Source organism: Notothenia rossii (genome assembly GCF_949606895.1).
Source record: "Notothenia rossii genome assembly, chromosome: 6".
NCBI lineage: Eukaryota > Metazoa > Chordata > Actinopteri > Perciformes > Nototheniidae > Notothenia > Notothenia rossii.
Genome location: NC_136909.1, coordinates 65,945,878 through 65,971,353, shown reverse-complemented (window position 1 = coordinate 65,971,353; position 25,476 = coordinate 65,945,878). Strand labels below are relative to the sequence as shown.

Below are 25,476 nucleotides of genomic sequence, written 5' to 3'. Positions count from 1 at the left end.
TAAATATGAATTACAAGATACATTTAAAATAAGCTCGTTTTATGTTGCTGTTTTCGTCCTCTTTTGTATTTCTCTGTCCTGACTTGTCAAACCAACCCCTTATCTGTGATGATAAACTAGCTGACAACTCTGAATTGAATTACCCATGAAGAGGAGACATATCACTTGTTTGTTGTCCCAAACATGGGATCTGTTATCACTGTGATGCATAACGCAAACCATCAAATGTTCCCATAGAGTTCTATTTTAAGTAATTCATTCATTTCCTTCATTATCAGTATCATTAAGGGTGGCAGGAGTCTGGAGCTTATCGTAGCACACATTATGTGGAAATCACTGAGCCACCATGGACAGGTCACCAGTCCACATATCTATTTGTATAATACTTAGATAGGGTGACATGCATTATATTTTGCCTACCAAAGAAACCTTAATTAAAAACGTTATCTTAGGTATAACCATTTGTTATAAACAATAAAGTGAACAAACTATTGAAATGTAAGCTCACATAACACTGAAACAAAAATCTAAAACCTCTAAAACCTGAAAAACTAAAACCATCATCAGATTGTCTAAACAAATAGTTTCTAACAGCCAAAACAAGAGTTGAGTCTCAGTTGTGATTAATAGGCGGCACTTAATGTTAACATAATTTAGAGAGACTGATTATTCAAACAAGAAATGGCTCCAATGGACCAATGTTTCCTAGGCAACTACTGCACAAAATTAAACATTATTTAGAAATAAAATCCTGCCCAAAGTGCACTAGGACCTTATATTGTAATATAAGACTCCTTATAATGGTATAAAAAAAACTAAAATGTATGTGAACCACCAATCATAAGTTAAAACAAAATCATTTTGAACATTGTAAAGATAAAATATGAACATTAAAGTAATCAGTAAACAGAAGCTTACTATCCATTTTTAGAGACATGAGGAAAATACCCACACTGAACATTTTTAACGTTTATTATTAATTGGAACTTAATCAAATAATAACAACATAACAATGATAACACTCATTAGTTTACATAATCATACTTTTTCCACAAAGATTGCCATTACAGTGAATCCAATAGTGAACTGTAGTCTCACATGGGACATGGTCACGGTCTACATTAAGTGTTGGGTCCTTACACTGGAGTAGCACTCACTAGTTGATATTTCTCATGTAAAAAAAAAATATATATAACAAGAACAAAAGCAAGAAAACTGCTCACTGATCATGTCTGTGTTACTTCTCTTTGGCAAGAACAGCTTTGAATCATCTTGTGGGAGAAACACAAAATGGGTCTTTGACAATTTGAGGAGCACAATCCTCTAAAGTAGAAACTTTACATTTTCAGAACAAGTTCAGCATTTTGCTGTTTGTCCACTCAATCCCAGCTGTCTACAGCAGGTGATGGTAAAGACGTCCCCTTTAATTCCTGGGCTGGAACAAGATCTTCACAGTTGCACATTAATATTTGGAGGCTATTGTAGAAGCGGCACAGGCACTTAAAAGACATTGACACTGGCATACAATCTGGTACAATAGTCATGCAGTGATACAACATGGCCAACATGACCCGTGAGGTAACAATTAACATACTGAGGAGCTGAATGAAGCGTGGTCTACATTGATCCTGCCGCTTTTGCAGCAAAAAAAGACCCCAGTTTTAAAACGTTGAATACCCCGTGCATCAGAAATAAAAGGGAACCAACTTTAGCATCAGATTGTATATGTACAGTCTTATAGAAATATACACATCTACCAATTAGTCATCTTTTCTACAGTGTTGGTTTGTTTTTAGCTATCGAGCTTGTCCACAGCTTTTGCGGGTGAAGGCAAAGCCATCCAGTTTGCATAAACACTATCATTGGCATATCTTGTAAAGACTGGATTAGTGGCATCATGTCTGTTGAGGGGTACCGGGCTCTTCTCAGGCCAGTTCGGGTATGACATGCCTAAAAACGAGAACATATCATTTTTCTGCACTCAGTGAAATATTAACAGCGTGCAGACAGTAAGGCTCTCAAATCAAACTCTGTAGTGCCTGGAAAAAGCCCGTTGAAGTTATGGCTTTGTATAGGTTACTGTACATAAAGCAAAATATAGTGTCGTTTATTATTTATTAAGTGTTTTACTAATGTTGGTACAAATGTATCTAGCTATAATGTTGCTTATGCCCCTTCCTGTAACTGTTCAAAAATGCAAACGAACAATAAATCCAATGTGTTCTTTACTTTTTATCGTCACCTGAGAGTTGCGTTCAAAAGCCTTACTGTTCCTCTGTTCAGCATTGTGAAACATTATAGATCAACAGCTAATATACATTAGAAAGTCAGGAAATGTAAGACAATCTTGAATTTAAAAAACACAGTGAGTGATTGATTCGACAAGGACCTGTTTCAAATGTTGCACACTGTTTCTACCAATGCAAACACATAATGGAATGATGACAATGGAAATGTGATGGTGTGAAAAATGAACTCATAAAAATGCAGACTAAGCATGAGTATGAGTGGTGCCATATAAATAAGAAGTAATGGTATGTTCAATATTTAGAAATGTAGCATCATTTTGGTCAGCATTCGTGTTACATTAGAAGCAGGTCCAAGTAAAACAAAAAAAGTCAAGACACAAGATCTTTTTTAAACTGAGCCCTCTCATTTACGATGAAATGGGAGATGTGTCAGCATTAATCAGCAAAAAAGGCATGCCTAGATCACAGTCACGCACACTTGACTACGGAAAGGCCAATCACAACTTGCCAAAAAAGAGAGCTTGTGTTGTGTGTCCTGTTTCTAAAATCTAGTAAATGCATGGGAGATTCTACCATAGAGCTTGTTTTCAATCCATGTGGAGGGGAGGGTGCGAGGGAGAGGGGCGTTATTACAGTCCACTAGTGGAGTGTCCTCTTCAGAGAGCGCGTCGTCGTACAGCAGGGCGTCGGCAGGCGTGGACGCCGCAAGGTCCAGGTAATCCTGCCAGGAGCAGATGAAGGTGTGATTAGGCTGATTACTGAGGCAGGGAAAAACTGCACGCTAAGTCTGAGAGTGCCCGTGCTAAAGGTCACATGCAGGGCAGTGACGCACAAGTGGAAGAAAACTAATGTCTGTTTAGACATGAATGGAAATATGAAAATAAAAATCTGTGATGATCAAATTAAGAGTTTTTAAAACAACATTTCTTTGGGTTTTGACCAAGTTAAAAAGGTACACTTTTAAAAAGGGAATCCTGTATACATAAAGGTATATATTAAACCTTTATTACTTTTATATAGGTAATTTCAAGTAAGTATAGGGGTCACCCTTAAAAATGGCTATCCATACATTAGACCGTTTGCAAAAAATAGTCCTATATATTATTTATAGAGCTGACTACTATAATCACACCATTTTTATAAAATGGTTTATAATATCTAAAGCTATATATTTTTGGGGGATTTAGTTTAATATAAAATGAAGCAAATAATGTTCAGAGCTAAAACAAAGACTGTGTTCACAGTGTTTTGTGTGTGTGCAAATACGATTTGTAGGAGTTTAATTTACAAAAGCTAAACCTTTAAAAAAAATACATTTAAATGTGAGACTGATTTGTTAAGTTATGAGTAAATGATATGATATTTAATTATAATTTCTAGCAATATATACACAGTATATCAGTTTGTGTCATTGCCTTCTTAGTCATATTATATAGGATAGATTGTATATATTGTGTGTTAATAAATATTTGACATCGTCTGACAAAGAGCCTGTGGAGATCACTGCAAATACTTTCGACTCTTTACAAGTGACACTCCCACTGCCTCTCTATGATAACAGGGAAGAAGCCGCCTGTTGTATTCTGGGATGTCTGCATTCCCTCGTCCTTAAATGCTCTATATTTAGCTCACCTCAACATCAGGGGCCTGACTGGTATGCTCTGTGATTATGCTGCCCAAGGCCACATTTTAGCAGTGCTCCTCAAACTATAATTATGGTATCTACAGCGTTTGCAAAGAGTGACAGATCGTGGGTAACGCAAAACATATGTGTAACTCTAAACAGCAGTACACGATGTTTACCAGAAATGCTATACTGCTAACTGTAGGCCAGCTGCAATTCCAACAGTGGAAAGAAAAATTGCACGAGTAAAGCCTGGAAACAGACTGATTAATAGCTTCTTTCCTGTGGAACAATATGAATAAGTTATCATAATGTGTTGTATAGCTTCACCATACCCGACTTTTCACCATCATCTTTTCCAGTTCTTTGCTGATGTCTGAGAAATGCTGCCTCTTTTCTGGTTCTTGTTTCCAGCATCGAATCATGAGGTTGTACCTGCAGAGGGGAAACGTTTTACAGTGATTGAGATCATTGAATCCTCCGTAACAGTCATTTTCCATGACTTTCTGTCTTAATGTGGCGGTTGGGATTTATTGCACTCCGTGGAGAGAAAGTGGAGCTTACATTTCCTCCGTGCAGTTCTCTGGCCTCTCCATCCTGTAGCCGGTCTTCAGCAGGTTAAAGAGGCGTTCAGGAGCGATACCTGGGTAGGGATTTCCTCCCAGTGTCACTATCTCCCACAACAGCACACCAAAGGACCAGCTGGAAAAAGAATAGGAGTTCATAAGAATGTTTTGATAACATATAATGGAAATTCTTAGAGGGATAATTTAACAATCTTGGAAATATTCATTTTTGCTTTGGGAGTTGGATGAGAAGATTGATACTACTCCAATATCTGTCTGTTAAATATAGAGCCGTTAGATTGGTATAGCAAGGCTCTGACTGAAGCTAGCAAAAACTGCATACCAGCACCTTTGATTCTCACTATTGAAGATATTATATCTGATTAAAAAGGTTACATTTTGGTTTTACAAGGTGTTATGTGTTTGTATTGAATAAACTACATATAACATGTTCATTTGGGAGCTTTCGAAGTGCTGGTGGGCAGATTCTGTTAGCGTTGACAGATCCAGCAACCCAGTCTCACGGCATTTCGTGTTATAGTCACGAAATGTAATCTATTGATTCGTGTTCACCAACACGATTTTCGCCTTTTTTTTTTTTTTCGTGTAACGCAGAACGATAAGCAATGTATTTCTATTGGTAGTATGTTTCGTGCCTGCAACACGTCGTTTTGTCCGGTCGGGTCTTGGAAGACCAGAAGCTGTGTGGTTCATAAAAACATGTTCTTACTCAATATCAAGCCACGATTATTGTTGGGGGAGGGGGTGCGCTAGTGAGCATGCTCATGAACTGTTCCCTTCACGCGATAGCGAGGGGTAGAGTGAGGGATCGCAGATGCCGTTGTGCTCGCGGACGGATTAAAAAAATTAAACCTAAATGGCTCGCACCTGCGCATCAGTTATGTGCAGCCCTGGATATGACACCCTATCCGTTTTGTGCGCTTAAGACCTTCCTTTTTGATAAAGCTTATAGTTAGGGCTGATTAGATTCAGCCCCTAGTTTTGCTGATATAGGCTTAGACTGTCGGGGGACATCTTACTTCTTCCTTCTGTCTTTCTGTACCTGTGTACTCTCATGTTCCGAATAACCCAGCTTCCCCCACATTTCTTTTTGGTGTCTATATACGCCGGCATCCTGAGTCATGGCTGATCCTTATGCTGTGGTCCTGAGTCCTGGATTGCGAGCCCTGGATCTTGAGTCGTGGCTGTGCCTTTTCCTGTGGTCCTGAGTCCTGGATCCTGAGTCCTGGACTTCGAGTCGTGGCTGAACCTGTCTCTGCGGTCCTGCCTGACTCTCATCATACTACTTCCCTGATGGCTCCCACAGGATTGTTGACATCCTCGTGGATTCACCTTCTTACTATAGACACATGCATTTCCAAACATTTGGACTACCTATGTTGTAAATGTAGTATGTCTTCGATTGACACACGGCATCTATTGCACGTCTGTCCGTCCTGGGAGAGGGATCCCTCCTCTGTGGCTCTCCCTGAGGTTTCTCCCATGTTCCCCTTTAAACTGTGGGTTTTCTCTGGAAGTTTTTCCTTGTACGATGTGAGGGTCAAAGGACAGAGGGTGTCGTATTGTCATACTGATATTTTGTACAAACTGTGAAGTCCACTGAGACAAATGTAACATTTGTGATATTGGGCTATATAAATAAACATTGATTGATTGATTGATTGAAGCTAACCAGCTTCTGATTGTAGCTTCAGATTTATCATATAGATATGAGAGTGGTGTCAAAACTCTCATCTCACTCTCAGCAGTAAAGGGATATATGAATAACGTTTCGTGTAATATGCTATTGGTACTCACACGTCACTTTGTGTTGTGTAAATGTGATCAAACAAGGACTCTATTGCCATCCATTTAACAGGTATACGGCCCTGGAAAACAGAGGGAGACATGGTTAGGTTTTCTATTCTTTTTATTTAGAAGATGGTTGTAAATACACTAGTAGTACTAGAGTACTTTTCTTTACCTTGCTCCTCTTTACATACGAGTCCTCTTCATACACGTCTCTGGAAAGGCCGAAGTCTGAGATCTTCATCTTTCGTCCTTCGGCTACCAGGACATTTCGTGCAGCAAGGTCCCTGTGAACAAGCTGTCGGACCAAAATGCTAATTTAAAGAGACGTTCAGTACTTTCAACCCTTACACTTTAACTTCATCTTGAACATCTTTTAGTACTTCGATTTTGTAGCTTCTTTCAGTGTATGTATTTGGAATGCAACTGCTTCAGTATTTCCACTATTTTGAATGTGTTCCATATATTTGCTTTTGGAAATTGAGTATTTTCCAGTTTGGCAAATACCTTCATTTCTGCCAGGTATTGCATGCCTCTGGAGATCTGCCATGCAAAGGAGATCAGGTCACCCATGGTGAGCGCTCTGTCGTCTGGGTTCTCCAGATAGCTGGAGTTTCTGTTGGAGTCTCTGCTCATGTAGCTCGGGCCAACTTTCCGACTGTCGCGCAGGAAGTTGCGCAGCGACCCAAACTTGGCGTACTCCACGATCAGATACAAAGGACCTATTCAGAGAAAAGCAGCACTTAGAGAGTCCATGTGCAACACACATGTCCTGGGAGGATAGCAGGAGTGAGGCCTTACCGTCCTGGCTGCACGCTCCGAACATCTTTATGACGTGTGGATGGTTGACTTGCTTCAGTAAAGTGAATTCTGACAGCAGGTCACGCAGCTCGCTATGGGAAGCGTTTTCTGTCATGGATGAAAAGACGGGATTGTAATGATACATTCATTCATCTCTCCAGACATTCACTTCCCATACATCACCATTAATTCCCCACCTTGTCTACTCTCTCTCTTACCTTTAAGCATTTTCACAGCCACAGTGGTGTAGCCAGCTTTTCCTTTCAGCCTGAATGCTGTCGCCTTGACAACTTTCCCAAACTCTCCTTCTCCTAAAGTCTTGCCAAGTACAAGGTTCTTACGAGGAAACTCCCACTTAGGATCCTCCTGTTGAGAAACACATTGATATGTTCGAAACCAGTTCACCACACTTTGCTGAATAAAAGTGTCACAGGCCCAAAATAAGCAGCTTACAGGCATTTTAAAGGTGTCCGTCTCGATGGAGTCCTGCGAGCCGCGGCGAAGGTTACCGGGGAAGCTGATGGGGTAGGCCTGAGCCGGCCGGCGGAAAGTCATCTCAGCGGAGGCGATCGGAGGCTTGGGAGAGTTCTTGTGGTAGCGGTGGATGAAGTACGAGGACAGGAGGATGGAGATGATGAAGGAGAGTAGCAGAGCCGTGGCAATGATGGTCTTACACATGTCATCACATAGGGCCTCTGCAGGAGAGCATGTTGCACAATACTGTTATTTTCAGAAAAGCAGCAATGTATTTCTCTTTCTTTTTATTGAATTAGGAACACTTTATTATCATTAGTCAGAGCTGGGAGATAAGTCAATATGATAATTGATCACAATCCAATGCAATTGTATCTTATTAAGTTAAATATAGCTAGATATAATGATACACAATAATTTAATTGATGATAATAGGCACAGACTAACTCAAATGTCTCTGAAAATCTGATAAAAGTCAGATACATCCCGCTATTATATTCATCTGATTATTTTGTATTTGTGTGCAAACATGTAAAAATAATCACTGTATCGCTGGTAATCTTTTATAATTCATTTTTGCACTAATGTTCTTAATTAATCTAGAAAATAGTTTTAATTTGTCAAGTCTATAAATCACAGAGGAGTATACAACAAAAATGACCATCTACGTATTATTGAACTACTAGAAAACATGTAAAACCATCCTATATCCTTACGGAGATATGAAATGACCTATATAGTTATGTAATATTTTGACAAGCCCTATTGAAAGTTGTGTGTGATTTATGGCGACTCACCCTCAATATCTTCCTTCTCACAGAAGCAATTCTCAGGGTAGCAGTAGCAGGTCCCATAGCCAGCCTGGATCCCATTCCTCAAGCCTCGTTCATGACCTCCAATAACGGTTTCCTCTGCACAGACAAACAAACAGTCAAAATGCTTTTATTCTTAGATTTACATGTGATATGGATGTGTTTTACAGCTTTACATTTGTAGAAATCCATGGGTGTAATCAAAATCAAGCAATGTGTTTCTTACTTGTACAGTCTTGTGGACATATGGACGGATCTTTGCTCTCAACTGCATCGCAGAAGCTGTCCGGACATGTGCGCAGGTCAGGGGAGCAGGTGGAGTAATTTTCAGATATACCTAGGACATAAACACAAAGGAGAGAAAAACTGAAGTGCAAAACATGACCAGATGACAACAAATGTTGGAGTCTTTTGCTTGGAATTCTTAATTAGAAAAACTGGAGGGGAAAAGTACCACTAACTCTTTTAAATAGTGATGGTATTTAAAATGTATAAATTTATACAATTAACGGCAGCCAATGTATTTTAGGTTTGCCTCGATAATAGCCAGAATTTAAGTCTTTAAAATAAAATGTATCAGCTTAAACAACAATAGATGACTTTGGGAACTTTCTGTTGCCACCATGTGGTGCTGTTAGTGCTTTTTCTCATCGAAATTAAGACCACATTTTCCCAAATTCTTTCAAAAAGGATGTTAGTGGTTCTGGTCCTTTAATTTGTTCCATTACCACCACTTAGGGAGACATTTGGTTCTACTTAAATGACTGTAATGTCTCATAAATAATGTTGACATCATTCAGTGAGGAAAAGATGTTATAAGGGTTCATAAAATAAAAAGTACCTTTCTCAGAGCCTTGCCTCCACTGGCATCTCCCTGTTGTGGCCCCCAGGCCTCGGACAGACTCACAGACTCCTCGCTGTCTGTTTTCTGAACATGACAGGAACCGCTGGCTCTCCTGGCTGGCCTTGTTTACTGTGTACAAAGTGCCAAAAACACACGGTTAAAGACATTTGGGAGTCTTCACATGTGTGCCTGCGGACCTGCGGTGGTGCTGAACGTAAGGAAGTGAAACACTAAATAGCAGCCAAACTTAATATACTTTGCTCTTTACTAATGTATATTAAAGATGAGCACAGATTACATTAGGATTAAAATAATTGAACCCTATCTTTTTTAAACCTAATGATTTTTTAAGTGGACTGTTCTCACCTTCAGCATCCAGTATGATGTGGATCTGCGTGCTGGCCTCTAGCTGTGTGTGCTCCTCCTGGGCCACAACGATGTACTGCAGGTCCTCGCACTCGGGCCTGCGCAGCGCCTCTGTGTCGTTCACATAGAGCAGGCCCCACATCTCGTCCGGGGCCTGGGTGATGCCTATGGCTGTGTAGCAGGACTGCACCTCCACTGACGCGTTCTTATCGGGTACCTCCAGCCGGTATGTGACCCTGAAGCCATCGAACTGCTGGCAGTTTTCCACACAAACTCTGCCGACCTGAGAGCAGATGGGATGGGAGATTGACAATTTAAAAGACAGTAGGTGATTTAAGTGGAAGGTTGGCACAATATACCTTTTTAGACTGCTTTATTACAGAGATCTTGATTTGTATCTTTTGCTGAGCCAGCAGATGGCAGTCTCTCAGTGTTTTTAGAGGTGAGTCAACACTTTTTTAGCTATTAAAATGGCTATATATAGCTAGTATATTTAACCTATATTCATCACTGCGACATTTTTGGCTGTGTCAATGCATGTGTAATAACATTTGGCAAGGGTGTGAATTTTTTCATAGAATTTTGGAAGTTCATCCTCAGCTCCAATAATATATCCATAATAAGCTGTCGAGCTAAAATACAGACCCTTAAGGACAAATGTGTCCCCATCGAACCCCATTAAATTCACAATTCAGCAGTTTTATTTAGTTTAGAAATACTGCATTGTATTGTGTTAGGCTTTAAATGTAAAGCACTGGCTTCAAAATTGTAGTTTTTAATATTTTCTACAAGATTGAGTCTCATGTTTGCCCCACGGGACAAATGCACAAAAAAGAATCAATGATGCAAATCATTGTCATATTCCAGACAATACAAAAAAGATCGAATCAAATAGTTAAATCTTGCAAACTGGCGTTTAAAGGATTTAAATTAATGAATGTTTGGTAGTGATGATTAGGACTGAAGTTGGTTTAAATAACTGAAAGGGCGATATAATCTAAATGTATATTTTTGGAAGTATTTAAGGGGGACTTTTTTATCCTCTAGTCTAAGGACATCAAAGCAGTTTTTTTTAAAGTGAAACAGAAGGGTAAAAACTAAGTTAAGTCTTATAAGGGAATATAAACTTGCATCATCAAAACAAGAGTGCTTTAACCCCCTGTCGACATTTTCTTTTTTGCATTTTTCACATCGAGGTGTTCTTTTACCAAGCCTGAGCCCTTCAGTTGGATATCTTTTACTTAATCTTTATCATCATAAAAAATGTTGAAGTGATGCCAACTACAATTGATGTGAGTTACTAAAAACCTGAAAACTATTTGAACCTTTCCTATAAAAAAATAAAGATTCATCTAAAAAGCATTCATGAATACCTGAGCATAAAGAGAAGTTCTGCGTGTTAATGTGAACATATGCGTGATGTTGTTGAAGCGGATGTGCACAGGTAAGATAGTGACGTTGAAGTGCAGCAACACTTTTCCCTCCAGCCCGGGGTAGGTGGTGTCATTGACCATGAAGTCCAGCTGCACGGTGCGGTTCTCCGTCACCACCAGGTTCCTCTTCAGGACAAGCTCTAAAATAAAGGGGCAAACATGAGTATTAAAACTACAATGATCATAACATCAGATGATTTTTAGTAGCCCCTGGGTCACTTACGGTAGTCGTGAACGGTCTCACGAATTCCTCCAACAGCAGCTTTCTTTTCACTGAAGGTGCCTTTAATGTCAAATGTTTCATTTATCCATGTGTCATTATTGAGCAAGGTCCACACATATTTATTGTAGGGCTGGTCAATCGGGAAGATGGGGGTTAGATCCCTGTCGAAGACAAACAAAGCGCCAAAAGACCCATCCTGGAAGGAAAAATTACAAATGTGTAAAGTTGATAATATTATCCCACATTGTGTCTTAAAAACAATAACAACTGATCAGGGGCCGTATTCACAAAGCATTTTATCTTACCGCTAGGAGTGCTCCTAACTCGCGCTAAAACATTTTACGTAGGAGTTTTTTCTTAAAAGTTATCCACAAAGCCGCTGAGACCTACTCATACTAAGCATAAATCACTAAGAGTGAACTAAGAGTGACGCGCCGTTGCTATGGATTACGTCGATTCTCGTGCATGAGTTTAGAAGCGGTCAGTACGGTGATTGGTTGTTCAGAGCAGGCAGTCTCGGTGAAACTCATCCGCAACATCCCACAAACGAGCCCACTAAATCACCGAAAAACAAGGAAATAGCCTAGGCTAGAAATGTATTCCTATCAAATAGTTATGGACAGTGCAGTTAGCAGAATACACGCATGATGACAAGTTTGTGCAGACCACGATAATGACGTTGTATATGCACGTTAAAGAGAGAGAGCAAACAATAAAAATACGTAAATTGCATTAAATCAAGGAGGCAATTAAAAGCACTCTGCAAACTATTATCCAATGAGCATATTTCCAGCACTTAAACACTTTCAATAACAGCCCATACCGCCGTTCAAGTCCCCCTATCATGATGAATGAAAACAATCTGCGTGTTGATGGAATGTACTTTCTTTCTATTGACGAACACGTCCTCATCTTTTGATGGCGCAATTATTTTTATGTCAATAGCACCGACCACACCGGGCATACCGGCAATTGCCATGAAGTTGGCTTTGATCCTGTAGTTGTTGATTGTCCAAAGGAAACCGGATAAACTGTTGGATGATATGTGGTCTAGAGAGCGCGTTGATGGTTTGGTTTATGGCACGGCTGACTGATGGTTGCGATATTCCTAAATCGTCGGCATTGCAAAGTTGCATTTTCTCACATTGCTAAATATCGTAGTGTTGCCAAACATTTTATTTCCGGACTAATCGGGTTATTCCTGTTAGTCGGGGATGTTATTGCATCCCGCACTAATTCCACAACAAGTTTGATACCCTCACGATTTAGCCTATATCACTTGATCAAATCACAGTCTTCCATTGTCTCCAAAACATTTCGTCTCGCAGCCATTTTCAGATTCTTTGTGAATAGGTCTTACTGAGTTAGGAGTCCTCTTGAGGACTTTTAAGCTCTCCTAAACTTAGGTGCTACTTTTAGGCCTAAAATACTTTGTGAATTGCTCTTAGTGAATAAAATTAGGAGTCCTACATTTAAGACTGACACGCCCATTATGTTTAGGAGTTTCTCCTAAATTCGCCAGTTAGGAGCTACTTTTAACCCTAAGATCCTTTGTGAATACGGCCCCAGATCTGTATGCAGTGAGTGCCTGGTGAGAAAAAAAGTCTGGGGATCCTTCTTCTGCTCTAAAAATGTCTCCCATGTGTTTAGGATTTAAAAACATCTGATCAAATTGTTAAGCTAGGATATCATTTTTCAAAGTTATGGCAGGCGAATTTTATTTTAAATGTCTCTGTATAGGGAATTTTTTGTTTGTTTTTGTAATACTCTTTTTGGCCACAAGAGGTAAAAAGAAAATCACCTGCTGCTTTGTCTTTTTCATCCACTTGTTTTCAGAGATGGAAAACTAAACTAAAAGGTCACTTTGAAAATTGACCCAGAAAAAGCAGGTTTCACAGTTGAAAAAAAGGAAGATTATCATTGCTTTTTTTTCATCTTATCTCAAGTCATGAACTTAGGAGAGAATACCATTAAAAAGAGATGACAGATTTTTTCTCTGTGTTTTATAAGTCTCCTTACCTTTGTCCGATTAAAGCTGATGACAATATCTGCCGTGTCTGTCCCATTCACATAGGGTGCGTTATCGTCCTCATCGTTGACAAACACATCCAGTGAAGCGTCCAGCTTGGTGATGAACGTTTCTGTCCGGACTGTGCAAACCAGCAGTAGTCGGTAGCATTCACTCTCTTCACGGTCCAGAGGAGCCGTCACCACCAGCTCTGTGGTGTTCTCGTCCACAGCAAACGGTGCTGGGGTATCTGTGGACAAGAGAAACACACTAAATCAGGTGTGTGCGAGTGTATGTGTTTAAAAATCCACCGTCTGAAATACAATACATTGAGTCAGAGATGGTATGTGTTTCATTCAAAGCAGGAATACAAACTCTTGGTAAACAAGTTCACATGGCAACTAAAAGTTACAGTAATGGAAAAGTAGCATTTTGCTAAAATGCTTCCTAGTTTGATAGGACAGTTCACCAAAAAATAAACATATTTTTCCCTTTACCTGTATTAGTATTAAAAAAAACACATTTGAGAAAACTAATATTCAAATATATATTAAAATGAATTTCCTGCATTAAACTGCTCGCAACAAGGTCTGTGGATCATCTTGGGTAACTGGGTCGTGATTTCTGGGAAAAGATTGCTGTTGAGTTTTTCAAATGTATTCTTTTGACGCTTTGAGCACCACAAGCCAAGTACCATCTGGTTCCATTATATTGAAAGAAGGCAGACATCTCTGCAGCCGATATCTTCAATCTTAATATGTGTGTTTTACAGCAATACCATTAGCCACCATAGGCTACTGGTACCAGACCGACAGCTGTAACAACAACATTAGTGTTTAAATGTGAGGATAGTGCCTTTTTATTGCTTACAAATAACATATTTATATGTATGAGAATGTGAGAATGAGTCTCTCTTTATTGTGTCTGACCTGATTCCACATGGTAAGAGACGGTGTAGTTGGGGCAGACGTGGAGTCTGGTGAGACGGCGGAGTTGTCTCAGGGCCCCGGGAAACCTGTTCTCCATGATGTGGGGGTTGGACGTGTCTCTGTGCGGGAAGCAGAGCTCCTTCAGATCAGTCTGAGCGCAATCAGGCAGTGTGGCGTTGACAAAGTCCAGGGTGATCCGAGTGGGTTTTTTGCACAGGGGCTTCTTGTTCTTGGAGACCATGGCTAGCAGGACCAACTTCTTTACGGACCACGAGGGATGATCTGAGCCAAAAACAAAAACAAGCTGCGTTTTAATCTCAGACAGTGCTCTTTTTGATGACTAAGGTCTTTTTTATGCCTGCATGCAATTACATTATCATCGTGTAGGCAAACGAAGCCAAAGCATTATTAGTATGAAAAGAGCATAAACGTCAAGAAGCTAATTTACTCTCATGTGTATGGGATACCTGGCACTGTAAGGCGAGTATAAATTAAAATTCTCACTGGACAAGACGAAATCGTTCTCCTTCAGGGTTTTGTTTAAGGACAGTATCCCAGTGTTGACGTCCAGGTGGAACCAGGAGCTGTGACGTATGCTGGAGCCCGTCCTGCATAGGTAGTAGTGCGGCTGTTCAGAGTTGCTGTCCAGCATGGCGTGGACCTGGAGGATGGGTGTGCCAGCCACCTGGCCCACGTACACCGTCTCAAAGTACTCCTTCTGAGGGAAGTACAGCCCTGTTGCTCCTGCAGGAAGAAGACATTAACAGATGTTAAAAAACAAGCAGCAGCACACCACAGGGGGATTTCCCCTTGAAAGAGAACACTGTGATAACTGAAAATAAGGCCTGACAGTGCAGCTGAGTGTTATTACAGAGCAGTAAAACCACAGTTATCAGGCATCAACAATACAATAGGAACAATACCCACTGACAATGCTGTCTGGCCACTGACTGGAAATGAACACATACATGGATTATGACAGGTTCAGTTTTTTTTCCCTCTTTCATCTAGCGGAAATTGAAAGGAGGGGCTCAAATGACACTTATGCTGCTCTTTTAATGAATTTCTCATACGGTCAATAACATGTGGTTTCCGATTCTCCTTGTGTTCACCTTGAGATGTTTAATTACAAGGGATAACATGATACTAGGGTGAAATGAATCATTACCTGCCAAAGAGGAGTGTGTATGTGTTCATGTGTGTTGCGGAAATCCATAAGAGCTGTGGCAGGCTGTGCGTTTTACAGGAAAATGGAGATGTGAGTGTTCCTCCTGTAATTATATCCCTGTTACGTTCCTCTTTGACGACGGTAGGCAACCATTTAGGGGACGCACTAATGTCATTAGCAGACAGCAAAACTAGATTTTCTATTTCTGTTGTTGCAGTTGAGGCCTCGTCTCCGGTTTCAGACATTGATTTAATTTTGTGGGGGTTGGATGACAGGAGGCCGAGCTGATGGATAAAATGTGGCCGTGCTTCCTGAAGGATGGAGATACACTCAAAGAGGCTGCAGCCCTTTTTATTAGACGTGTTCCTGAGACAAAAACAAACAGCAGGCCACTTGTTTGTTAATTCTTGTGGGATTCAGTTTCATGACTCAGATTTTAGGGATGGTTTTCATTTTTCGACATTTCTCGCAGCTAAATAAGGACCATTCATACTTGTGTTTGAAATAGTGTTTCCTTATAGTTTGTCTTGAGTTGTACTTGTTGAAAGCCAAACATATACAAAATATATTTACAACACAGAGGCAAAAGATTGATAAGCAACAATATGTGAAAATAATATGACAAAAATTTTTTATTTTAATAATAAACTAGGCTCTTACTAAAGGACCTTGCTATTTTATTAAGTTTTTCATAAGACAGGATATCATTTAAAGTCAATTTGGGATGTTTTTGATAAAGCAGATGATTTCAGAGCAACTAAAGAGCATAACAAGAGGAAGAATTATTCTCTTAAGTGAAGCAATATGTATTCTATGACGCACATCGGAGGGTGAATGATAATGTTGTTCCTCACAATAAGCCCATTTTAACACCAAACATAATACTTCGATAATAAAAAAGTACAGGCAGAAACTAAATGACTCCACATGGATGGATGGCCTTAGTAGAACGACAATGTATAATAGCACACTTTAAATGTCTTAAATATGTTACATTCCGCAACACATGCCATCTGAATTTACTGGAGGTAACTTCCATAATAATATATAGGAGTTCCAGGAGCAGAATAACACGGTATGGGTTTTTGTTGTGAGAAAATATAGGAAGCTAAATAAAGATAGTTAACCCAATCTCAGTGTAGATCTCCATATGTATACTTAAAGTGACCATTAGAGGGAGCTATTATCTTACTGACACATGCACAAACAGAAAGCAGCAGCTTAATCATTATCATGATTCATTATTTGACTAATTCTAAAAGTGTATTCATTTGATAAATTGCAAAATATGCTGGATTAAACAGCATCTTTAACAAGCTAGAAAAATACCCGTTTCAACAGCCCTTTGCCGATATCCCACACATATCAGTCATGAATAAACACAGCAGACGACAGCAGCTCTGCAAATAAAACCAGAGGGTCCACCGCGTTAACCAGTGGGAGTTGAATGCATTTATGTTGGCCTTGGCCCGAAGCCGCGGTGGCTGCAGGAGCCTGTGCGACACAATTTGTTTATATCATTCAAAATTCAATTTCTCTCCAGGACTGAAGCCAACAGAAAGCAAGCAGTTTATATCAAAACAAATTAATTGGATGGATCAAGCAGGCCTCTCTTAGCAAATGGCATCTTTGCCATGATGAAGATTCTTCCAAAAGCATGACTCATTAGCTTCCCTAAATGATGAACAAGAATGACGGTAATATAGCAATGATATTTCACCTCAGATAATATGCACCCTTACCGCACACACAGGTTTTTTCTTACAGATTTTACATGCACCTGAACAATAGGCTGTTTTTAGGACAGCCTTGACCTCCCATAACTGAAAGTGTGTAAACACTACCACCATAAGCAGACCTTTTACAGCCTTTACACCCCTATAAAACTGATGCTGAGCTGTTATACACCGTGTCATGTCTTCAAAAGCCGGAGTGAGTAATTTAGCAAACAAAGCCAGTGTTTGAACAGGAGGACTCTTGTAGCAATTCGTGTTTACAATATATGTCATGTACTGCTGAGTGGATGGTGAAATTGAACTTGTACGTCGCCTCACTTGTTTGATGAAACACAACAACAATGAAATAAACCTCTCACTCGTTTACACACGTATGCCTTTGACGATGGCAGATTTCTCCAAATTAATTACGGCCTGTGTCAGTTCTGTCTCATATTTTAACCGTGGAAGGACAAAAAGGACACAAGCTCATCACAAAATCTGTAACCATGTGCCACAGACAACAGTATGTCTAGGACTGGTTGGAACTGATAGGGTAGGACGCCCTCTCTCCTTCGTCCCAGACAAAGACAGGAACTCAATTAGCTCAATGCGTGCTTCGGCTGATAAATTTACCAGCTATGAGCTCATGTGCTAGACTAACCTAGGCTGCCTCTATGTCTCAATGAAACAAAACGTTTTAACTCCGACCCAGATGTCCTCACTGAGCATCCTTGTCAACAACATGGCAGATAAGGAAAAGTGACCTGGCCTCTGTATGATTCATTCCTTCACTAATGTTGTTGGTAGGCTGGAGCTGCGGTGAGAGCCCAGTCCCGTGCCCTTTTTCCTCTCCCAATGTCAACTTGCGCTGCATCTGTCCCTGGTAACGACTCATTGGAAATGCCATGTATCTGGCAGCAAGACCAATCAATAACCGTACTAATCAACAGTGATGCTGATTGTTTTTGTACTGATGAGACAGACGGGGAGAGAGGCTGATGGCTGCATGTGTGCAATCATCTCCGCTGCTGCACATAATACGGACCCACTTGTTTAGATGCACGGCCCGCACAAATATCACATCTACTGTTCATTTCACAGGCACAATTTAGCCCATCGATATCCTCTTTTTCAAATAATCCATCAGCTTTTACAAAGCAGCTGTAACCAGTGGCATCCACACAGTAATATCATGGTGATCTAAATATAATAAATATCATAATCACTCTGGAATCCTGATTGCTCTGCTTCCAAAGATGTAACAGCTTTGGGAATGGTCCTCTTCTAAAATTCAATTAACTAAAAAGCTGCACATTGAGCTATAATTCAACTTCTGAAAGCTATTATTGATCATAATGTTTGGAACTCTCTCGCTCTTAGTTTCCTGTGCCAGTGTGCATGATTGCTTCGTCATATGATCCATCACCTGGATTTTAATAAAGGTCTCATTGTGATGCTTTTAAATCTCAAAACAATGAGTCGTAAAGAGAATAGAAAGTAATTTCCTGTTAGGATGACAAAGCCATCAAACTTTTCATCAGAGTAATACGATATCTGATATCAGTTCAGGGGAGGGAGACAGGCTCCAGGTAAATTACTCAGTTTACCGCGATGCATACCGTAACATAATAATCAATTACAACATAATGTAATGCAATCATCCTTCAGAGAATACAAGAGCTGAGATCCAATGAACCATGTTCATCAGTCATCAACAAATCTAATAAACATCTCCTCAGGGGTTAGCTGCAAGTACAAATTTGGTTTAAGAATTCCCGTGGGAGTGACAGTGGCATCAAATATTGAACACGTGGTACATCATGGACCTCCTGACTGAGTTTGACGCAGTAGTCATTAGAGTGCTTTGATAAAATATCTCTATCCTAATCACAGCGGTGGTACAAAGCCATCAGATTCACTGATGGGCACACAGATGTAGACAAAGACATTAGCTGCCTGTAGAAAAATACATTAATGTAATTTTATCGCATAGTTAGTTCACCGCCATTGGTTTCATAAAGGGTTTTATCAACTTCCCCAAATAACTGTGCCCAAAAAGAATGATCTGTGACCACTGCCAAGTGAGGAGGTTTTATTTGTTCCCAGGGAGGGTCCAATGTCCCGCAGTTCAATATTCTGTTTACACACATTAACCGGCCTGTTTGTGTCCTTTTACTCTGAAAGTCTGTGAAAGAAATTGTCAAATTTGTAATGTCCTTGGTGCCATCTGAACGACAGAGGGGTTTTATGTAAAAATGTCAATCAAACGCCACTCAAGCTCTTGTTTGGGTTAGGTATGATCCACAAAACTGACCAAACCGCAAGGTAAATGTTATGTTTAGACTAACAAATGATCAGACACACAGACGTATGTACAAATACTCCAAAACATAATGCTTCAGGTCTCTGCTAAAAGGTATGAGGTAAAACACAATGGGGACAATATTTTTTGTTGTTGAGTTTTTGTATTAAAAAGGTACAATTTTACCCGCAAAAGCACAATGTAGCCTTCGAGCCCATTTCTAGCACTCTACAACAGTAAAGTCAACTTTTCAAGGTTTTATGTTGTCAGGAACATATGACCCAGGGCACAAAGATAAAAGACCCCGCCAAAGGAAACAGACCCTTTACAGCTTAACAACACCAAAGTCATGCTAGCTACTCTGTGGTGCTGCCTCATCATGTGCTAACTATAGTAACATTAGGCTAACATGCTCAAATGACAATGCTAATACACTGTGATATTCAGCAAGTTAAATGTTTACCATGTCGATTATCATTGTGTAGCATGTTAGCGTGCAAAAATGTGCACTAAACATATATTTGATTCAACATAATTCGAAGTATAGCAATTGTCAACATTGCTATCCCTAGAGCTACACTGCTAGCATGGCTAAAAGCCGCTAAAGAAATAAACATAAAATAATCAAATTAATTAAATAGAAAATGTTGTATCTGTGGGGCTGTATACCACATTGCACTACTAGCCGACTATGTAGGACTTAACATTCTCAAATCTTTACCACTTTAAATCTGAAATATCATGCCGTACCTTAAATAAAAAAGGAACTGTAGCTTTAGCTTCTTATGGCTTGTTACATTGTGTGTTTCCACATCAGGTTTCACAGTGAATCCAATGGATATAGTATATGGAAACAAAGGGAGGGACGTTGCTTTAGGATGGAGGGCACTGATCTTCCAGCGCAAATGGAAGTGAATCTCTCAGAGCTTCTGGCACTCGCAGCTGGTGGAAAGGGTGGAGTGAAAGGCCGGTGGAAAAATAAATTCCAACGTGTTTACCCACTTCAGTAAAGTGAAGGAGCAAACAAACGGACACAGGGTGATGCCAGGGTTGGGCTGGCAAAGGAGGGGCATGCAGCAAGATTCTCTTTTGGCAATAAGAAATAATGTTTAAATGAGCTCTCCCCACAATAATCAAAAGTGAGTTATTATAATGAACTTGCAGATTAGATTCCCATATTTAATACAAATAATACAATTAACTTCTTAAAGCAGCAAAACACACCCTGTTCTGGAGTGTCACAGGACCATGTGGATTTAGATGAGCTGAACTCAATCTTTTGTGTTGTTCATTGTTTTAAATGATGGGTCAAACACAGCGCGCTCCGCTAGGCTATACTGGAAAATAACTTGTCAAGGCCCATGTGAAACGAGAGGGCTAAATGCCCCGAGGGCGACATTTCAATCAATGTCTCCTTGTCCTTTCACCAACGCAAATTAGATTCTACCCATGCATGAGAGGGAAGTGTGACCCTGAACTGACTAGAGGATCAGGCACAGAGCTTTGACAGGTAGGAGCAGCATCCTACCGACAGACAGACAGCGCAGACAGCGCAGACAGCAGAGCAAACGCTCCAGAGTTAGGGGTTGGGACCATAGACTGTATGGTTGGGACTAAGCCTCAGCAATAAAAGTAAAAACAAAGAGGGCGGTTTCTCTCCATCAGGTATTTTATACATAAAAAAAGTAAAACATTTGTCCAGTTTCGTCAAAAACTTAGGGGGCATTGTTGCCAACATTTTGGTGAATCAAATTTGCTTGCTCAAAACGAGGAGCTATAAATGCAAATAGAAATCGAAGTTTCAAAGGCTGAAACTGATGCATTAAAGCTCTGATTCTGATCAAACCTTTAAGGGCAATGCCACTATCTGAATAGATGTATAGCATCACTTACTTACTTTTATTGAGAGGACGGAAACTGAGGCCAGATGTTGTGTCCCACATTTTTTTAATAAAAAGCAATAAACAATTGTTTTATATAAGACAAACTCTGCAGCACACAACTCATATCATGCTTTTTTCAATTATACTAAAAGAAACCTAGTGACAGCTAGGTTAGACAACTGACAAGATTTATAATGCATCCATAGGCAGCACAAAAAATATGCTTTACTAAATCAAATAATGTAATAAAGAAGGAAATTAAATAGGAGCATGGATCACATGAGATGTATTGGTCTTGTCCTTCTCAAAAGAAGAAGATGCTGATGAAAATGGAAGAAGAGGAAGGAGGAGCAGCTAAAGAGGATGGCAACAACGCTTCCTCTGGGATGTCGGGGGTCATCACGGGAGATCACCGCTTGGTTAAGGTTTCAGAGGTCACAGGGCAGAGCAGGGTCAAAGCTACAGTAGCAAGGTCACGGTGGAAGGTAAACGGATCGATGCTCTTATGTGAAACATCTGTGGCTGTTCTTAGGGGAAGTGATGGATTACACAGAAATGTCTGTTAAGAGAATTTGGTTCATTTAAATAAAGGCGTTCACCAGGTTGAGTCATAAAAGGGACTATTGAGTTTCAACTCCATAAAAAAAACACGTTATATTCTCCCTGACAGCAAAAACTCAAATCTTAACAAAGCAATGACTGACCAGAAGATTTCAGATTCCAGTGATCTTTTTGAACATGATAACAAGGGAACCTTTTTACATCCAAATTTCTCCATAATCTCCATAATCTCTCACTACAAAGAGGTGTCTCAGCCTTTAATTCACTCTAATTGATTTCCTGAACTGCCTTACTTAATGTTACTCCTAAGTGCATGGCCAAACAGCAGCATCTAAAAATGCTGATTACTCTTAGTGAACGCTGATTGCCAATTTCCTTGTTTGATTACCTCAGCAAGAATCACTTAACTAATGAGTTACCTGTAACCTTGAAAAGTGATGATGCGAATAACACTAAGTATATATATTTTTTACAGTCTTACCATTCCTTAGATTAAAAAAAGTATTAAATGACTTTTGTGGTGATGAAAACGCCATATCGGATACGATAAGTGAATCACTGGCATATAACACTAGTTTAGTCCTTAAAAAACGTATAAGGAAGTGAAGACGAGTAAATGGTGGAAACAGTCAGAATATCCTCCAAAAGTGACACAAGATCATCAGCTTTATCGTCATATGCAGCAAAATCAATCTGATGTGTCCTTTTGAAGGCAGTTAACATCCAACGTGCAATCTGAGCGTTGTGTACTTGTATAACAGGCGATATTTTCCTAAAGAAAACAAACAGCCAGTGTTTGCCCAGAGATAGGAGCAGCTGCTGCACACCTGCCTGCAGCTCGCCTCTCCTCCTCTCCGGACCAGTGTAAGTCTTTTGTTGCAACAAACAGGCAGATGAGGAGCGACCACCTTTGCATTGGGTGTACATTTCAGCACCCGTTTAATTACCATCATGTCCTTGACATGTGAAATCGAACTGGCCCAACTGCGTTTATCTATAAACATCAGGCGTCAGTGGCAGTACATGCAGGACAAAGCCGAGCTCAGATGTAAAGCAGGGTGTGTGATGGGACCATCATGTCTACTGTAAGAGTGATGGGAATACATCTCTTGGGCATCTGTGCATAAACTACACTGTCTGTCACAGTGAACAATTAGTAAAGAGCATTACAAAGAACTGTGGCACCTTTAACATTTAATTAATCATTTTAACTGAAGGAAAGTGCTCTCTTGGGCAATAACGTATAGGCTTGTCATTTTTGAGTACTGTAAGCCCAGTTTTTCAGGCACTGTTCTACTCGCATAAACATTGACACAATTTTTACATCTCATTTCCACTAAAACATGAGTTGATAATATTACTTTCACACTCTACAAGTAACATCTGTTAAGACTAAGTCCAAAAACAAATCCAGGAATTCGACACAATGGCCTATATTTGGCCAAGCTTCACATTTGACTGCCACACAGTGAGATTTGCACACTCCTGAGCCGTGAGAGACACTTTAAATATAGACGGCATGGCAGGACAGTGTTGGTACAGTTGGGCAGTGGGATTGTGAACGGGATTATAATATTATGGTATACGGCGGTATTCATTTGACTCCAGGTTCCAGTGTGCCATACCACGCATAACATCCCCAGCGCACAATGCAAGGATCACTTTCTGCAGCATGAAACAGTGCCGGCATTGAGCCAATGCCATTTCAGAATAGTGTTTGGAAAAGCCTTACAATTCACAGCAGCTTCCAAACATGTTGCAATTTAGTAAAAGCCATTGTACCTCTACACAGGAGAAGCATATCTCATGTGTATTTGTTAGTTGCCATCTAGACTTCAGGTCTACTGGGTCTGTTTGCAGCAGCTCAGACATTTTGTATCTGTATTTCTCTTTGGTTTTTGTTTGTTTTCAAAGACAGTTTTGGAGAAAATCTTACATTTTGTGGAAATAAAATGCATTCCAAACCAGATACATCGTTTTTGCTGTGCTCATACCTCAAGTAATTGCCTTTCTGACTGACAGAGATGAATATGCTTAAAACTGAAACTGATGATGTCAGATTAAGAGATAATGTCTTAAACAGGGAAGATGATAGATAAGAAAACACAATTGAAATGTTTTATGGATTAACATGTATGTCACATGGCTAAATATTTTGGTTATTTATATTGCATGGTTTTAGTTTTTTTTATATATACTTTACCTTTAGGTTTGATTAAATTGCAGGTTTTAGAAATCATGCGGTATAAATAAAACAAATAGATTATTTGCCATGTGACAATTAGTCTATACTTTTTCTTAATGAAATTATTAGTATTTTTTCTCTTCATTTTTTCAAGTAAGCCACTTTAACCTATATTTAAAATCTTGTGGCCCATCAGCATGTCTAGCAATAAAGCTGATGATGAAGCTTACCTCCCAGCAGCAGCAGCAGCAGCAGCACCACAGCGATGTTTCCCAGAGAGAAACCACAACTTGGCCTCATCTTCGCGAACCATAGGTGAAAGTTTCTCTATGAAAATTAAAGTTCCTTTCAGCGACGAATAATAAAGAAAAAAGCGATAAAAGAAAAGCAGGTGTTGCGTAAACCAGAGTGTCCTGTGCGCGGTTCCGGTGAGGGGGATGCGGTCCTCAGTGTCCCGCAGACGAGCTGCTGTGTGCGGCTGTGTGTGTGTGTGCGGCTCCGGGGCTGCTGCGGGGCTGCTGCGGGGCTGACTGGCTGTCTGTCCAGGGGGAGGAGGCTCTCTGCTCCACTCTCTGCTCCACTCACTGCCCCGCTGCTTCCTGCAACAGCAGGCAGCTCAGCATCTACAGGAAATTTAAGAGCATAATTTAACAGCAGGTCAGTCACCTCATTAACACTCTGCGTGGGGGAAAAAATATTAACAATTATCATTAAATGGGTAATGATGCATTTTAAAGGTGCATACACTGTTTTTTAACAAAGTGTAGCAGGTGCGTTCATTTTAATCACTGCTTTATTGGAACAGTGCTGTAATCATTTATGTGTGAAATAAGGATTATTTCTCATAGAGCACCTTTAACATTGAGATGTTAACTCCAGTGTCATTTATGAAACTTTAGATGAACTGCCAGTGGGGAGGTGACAGGGTTTTTGGCTGCATGGTGAACCTGCTGAACTGCAGCCCTCACAATCATGTGGATTAATGAGACGGAGACCTGACTAGCAAACACGTGCTTTGTTTTTCTGCTACTTAAGTACCGTTTTAAAATACTTGAGTATTTCTTTTTGATGCTACTTTATACTTCTTCTTTACTACACATATATTGACCAACTTTAGCTCATTTAGAGATTCAGATAAAAAAAAAAACCGTATTCAACTATTTAAATATTATGTATAGTTATGGATTAAGCTACACAGCACTATATAAAGTAATTAAAACCAGATCCACCTTTATTTAAAGAGGCAGTATTATGCTTTTTGGGGTTTCCCTTTCCTGTAGAGTGCTATATGGCTTTTTTGCATGTAAATGGTTTGCAAAGGCTAAAATCCCAAAGTTTCTCTACATACTACCCTGAAACGCCTCTGGTATATTCCTTTGTTAGCTTCTGAGACATAGTTACATCACTACGTAACACTTGCACTTCCATTGTCTAGATCTCCAACACATTATACGTGGCAAAGGGGTGGGACATCTCGTGTTGACAATTCACAACACAGCCGGACAGCTAACCAATCAGAGC

General features: G+C 39.9%; 1 protein-coding gene across 1 annotated transcript; it reads right to left on the bottom strand.

The window, feature by feature from the left end:
- Positions 1-954: 954 nt before the first annotated feature.
- Positions 955-25,476, bottom strand: ret (ret proto-oncogene receptor tyrosine kinase). Its single transcript, XM_079688642.1, has 20 exons — positions 24,186-25,476; positions 14,643-14,882; positions 14,139-14,420; positions 13,221-13,459; positions 11,202-11,397; positions 10,919-11,118; positions 9,546-9,828; positions 9,177-9,308; positions 8,562-8,672; positions 8,321-8,434; positions 7,503-7,744; positions 7,268-7,415; positions 7,050-7,157; positions 6,756-6,970; positions 6,424-6,546; positions 6,258-6,328; positions 4,438-4,575; positions 4,209-4,308; positions 2,823-2,970; positions 955-1,950 (listed from the first exon to the last, which is right to left on the bottom strand). Exons 1-20 carry the CDS (start codon positions 24,253-24,255, stop codon positions 1,793-1,795), a joined length of 3,318 nt encoding a protein of 1,105 aa, XP_079544768.1. The 5' UTR covers positions 24,256-25,476; the 3' UTR covers positions 955-1,792.

Excerpts from the sequence above, each read along its gene's own strand:
- ret (XM_079688642.1), bottom strand. The coding sequence starts at position 24,255 with ATGAGGCCAAGTTGTGGTTTCTCTCTGGGAAACATCGCTGTGGTGCTG. Across the intron at positions 11,119-11,201 it reads TGAGACCGTTCACGACTACC|AGCTTGTCCTGAAGAGGAAC; the intron begins GTAAGTGACCCA and ends CCTTTATTTTAG. Across the intron at positions 9,829-10,918 it reads GAACTTCTCTTTATGCTCAG|GTCGGCAGAGTTTGTGTGGA; the intron begins GTATTCATGAAT and ends ATCTGCTCTCAG.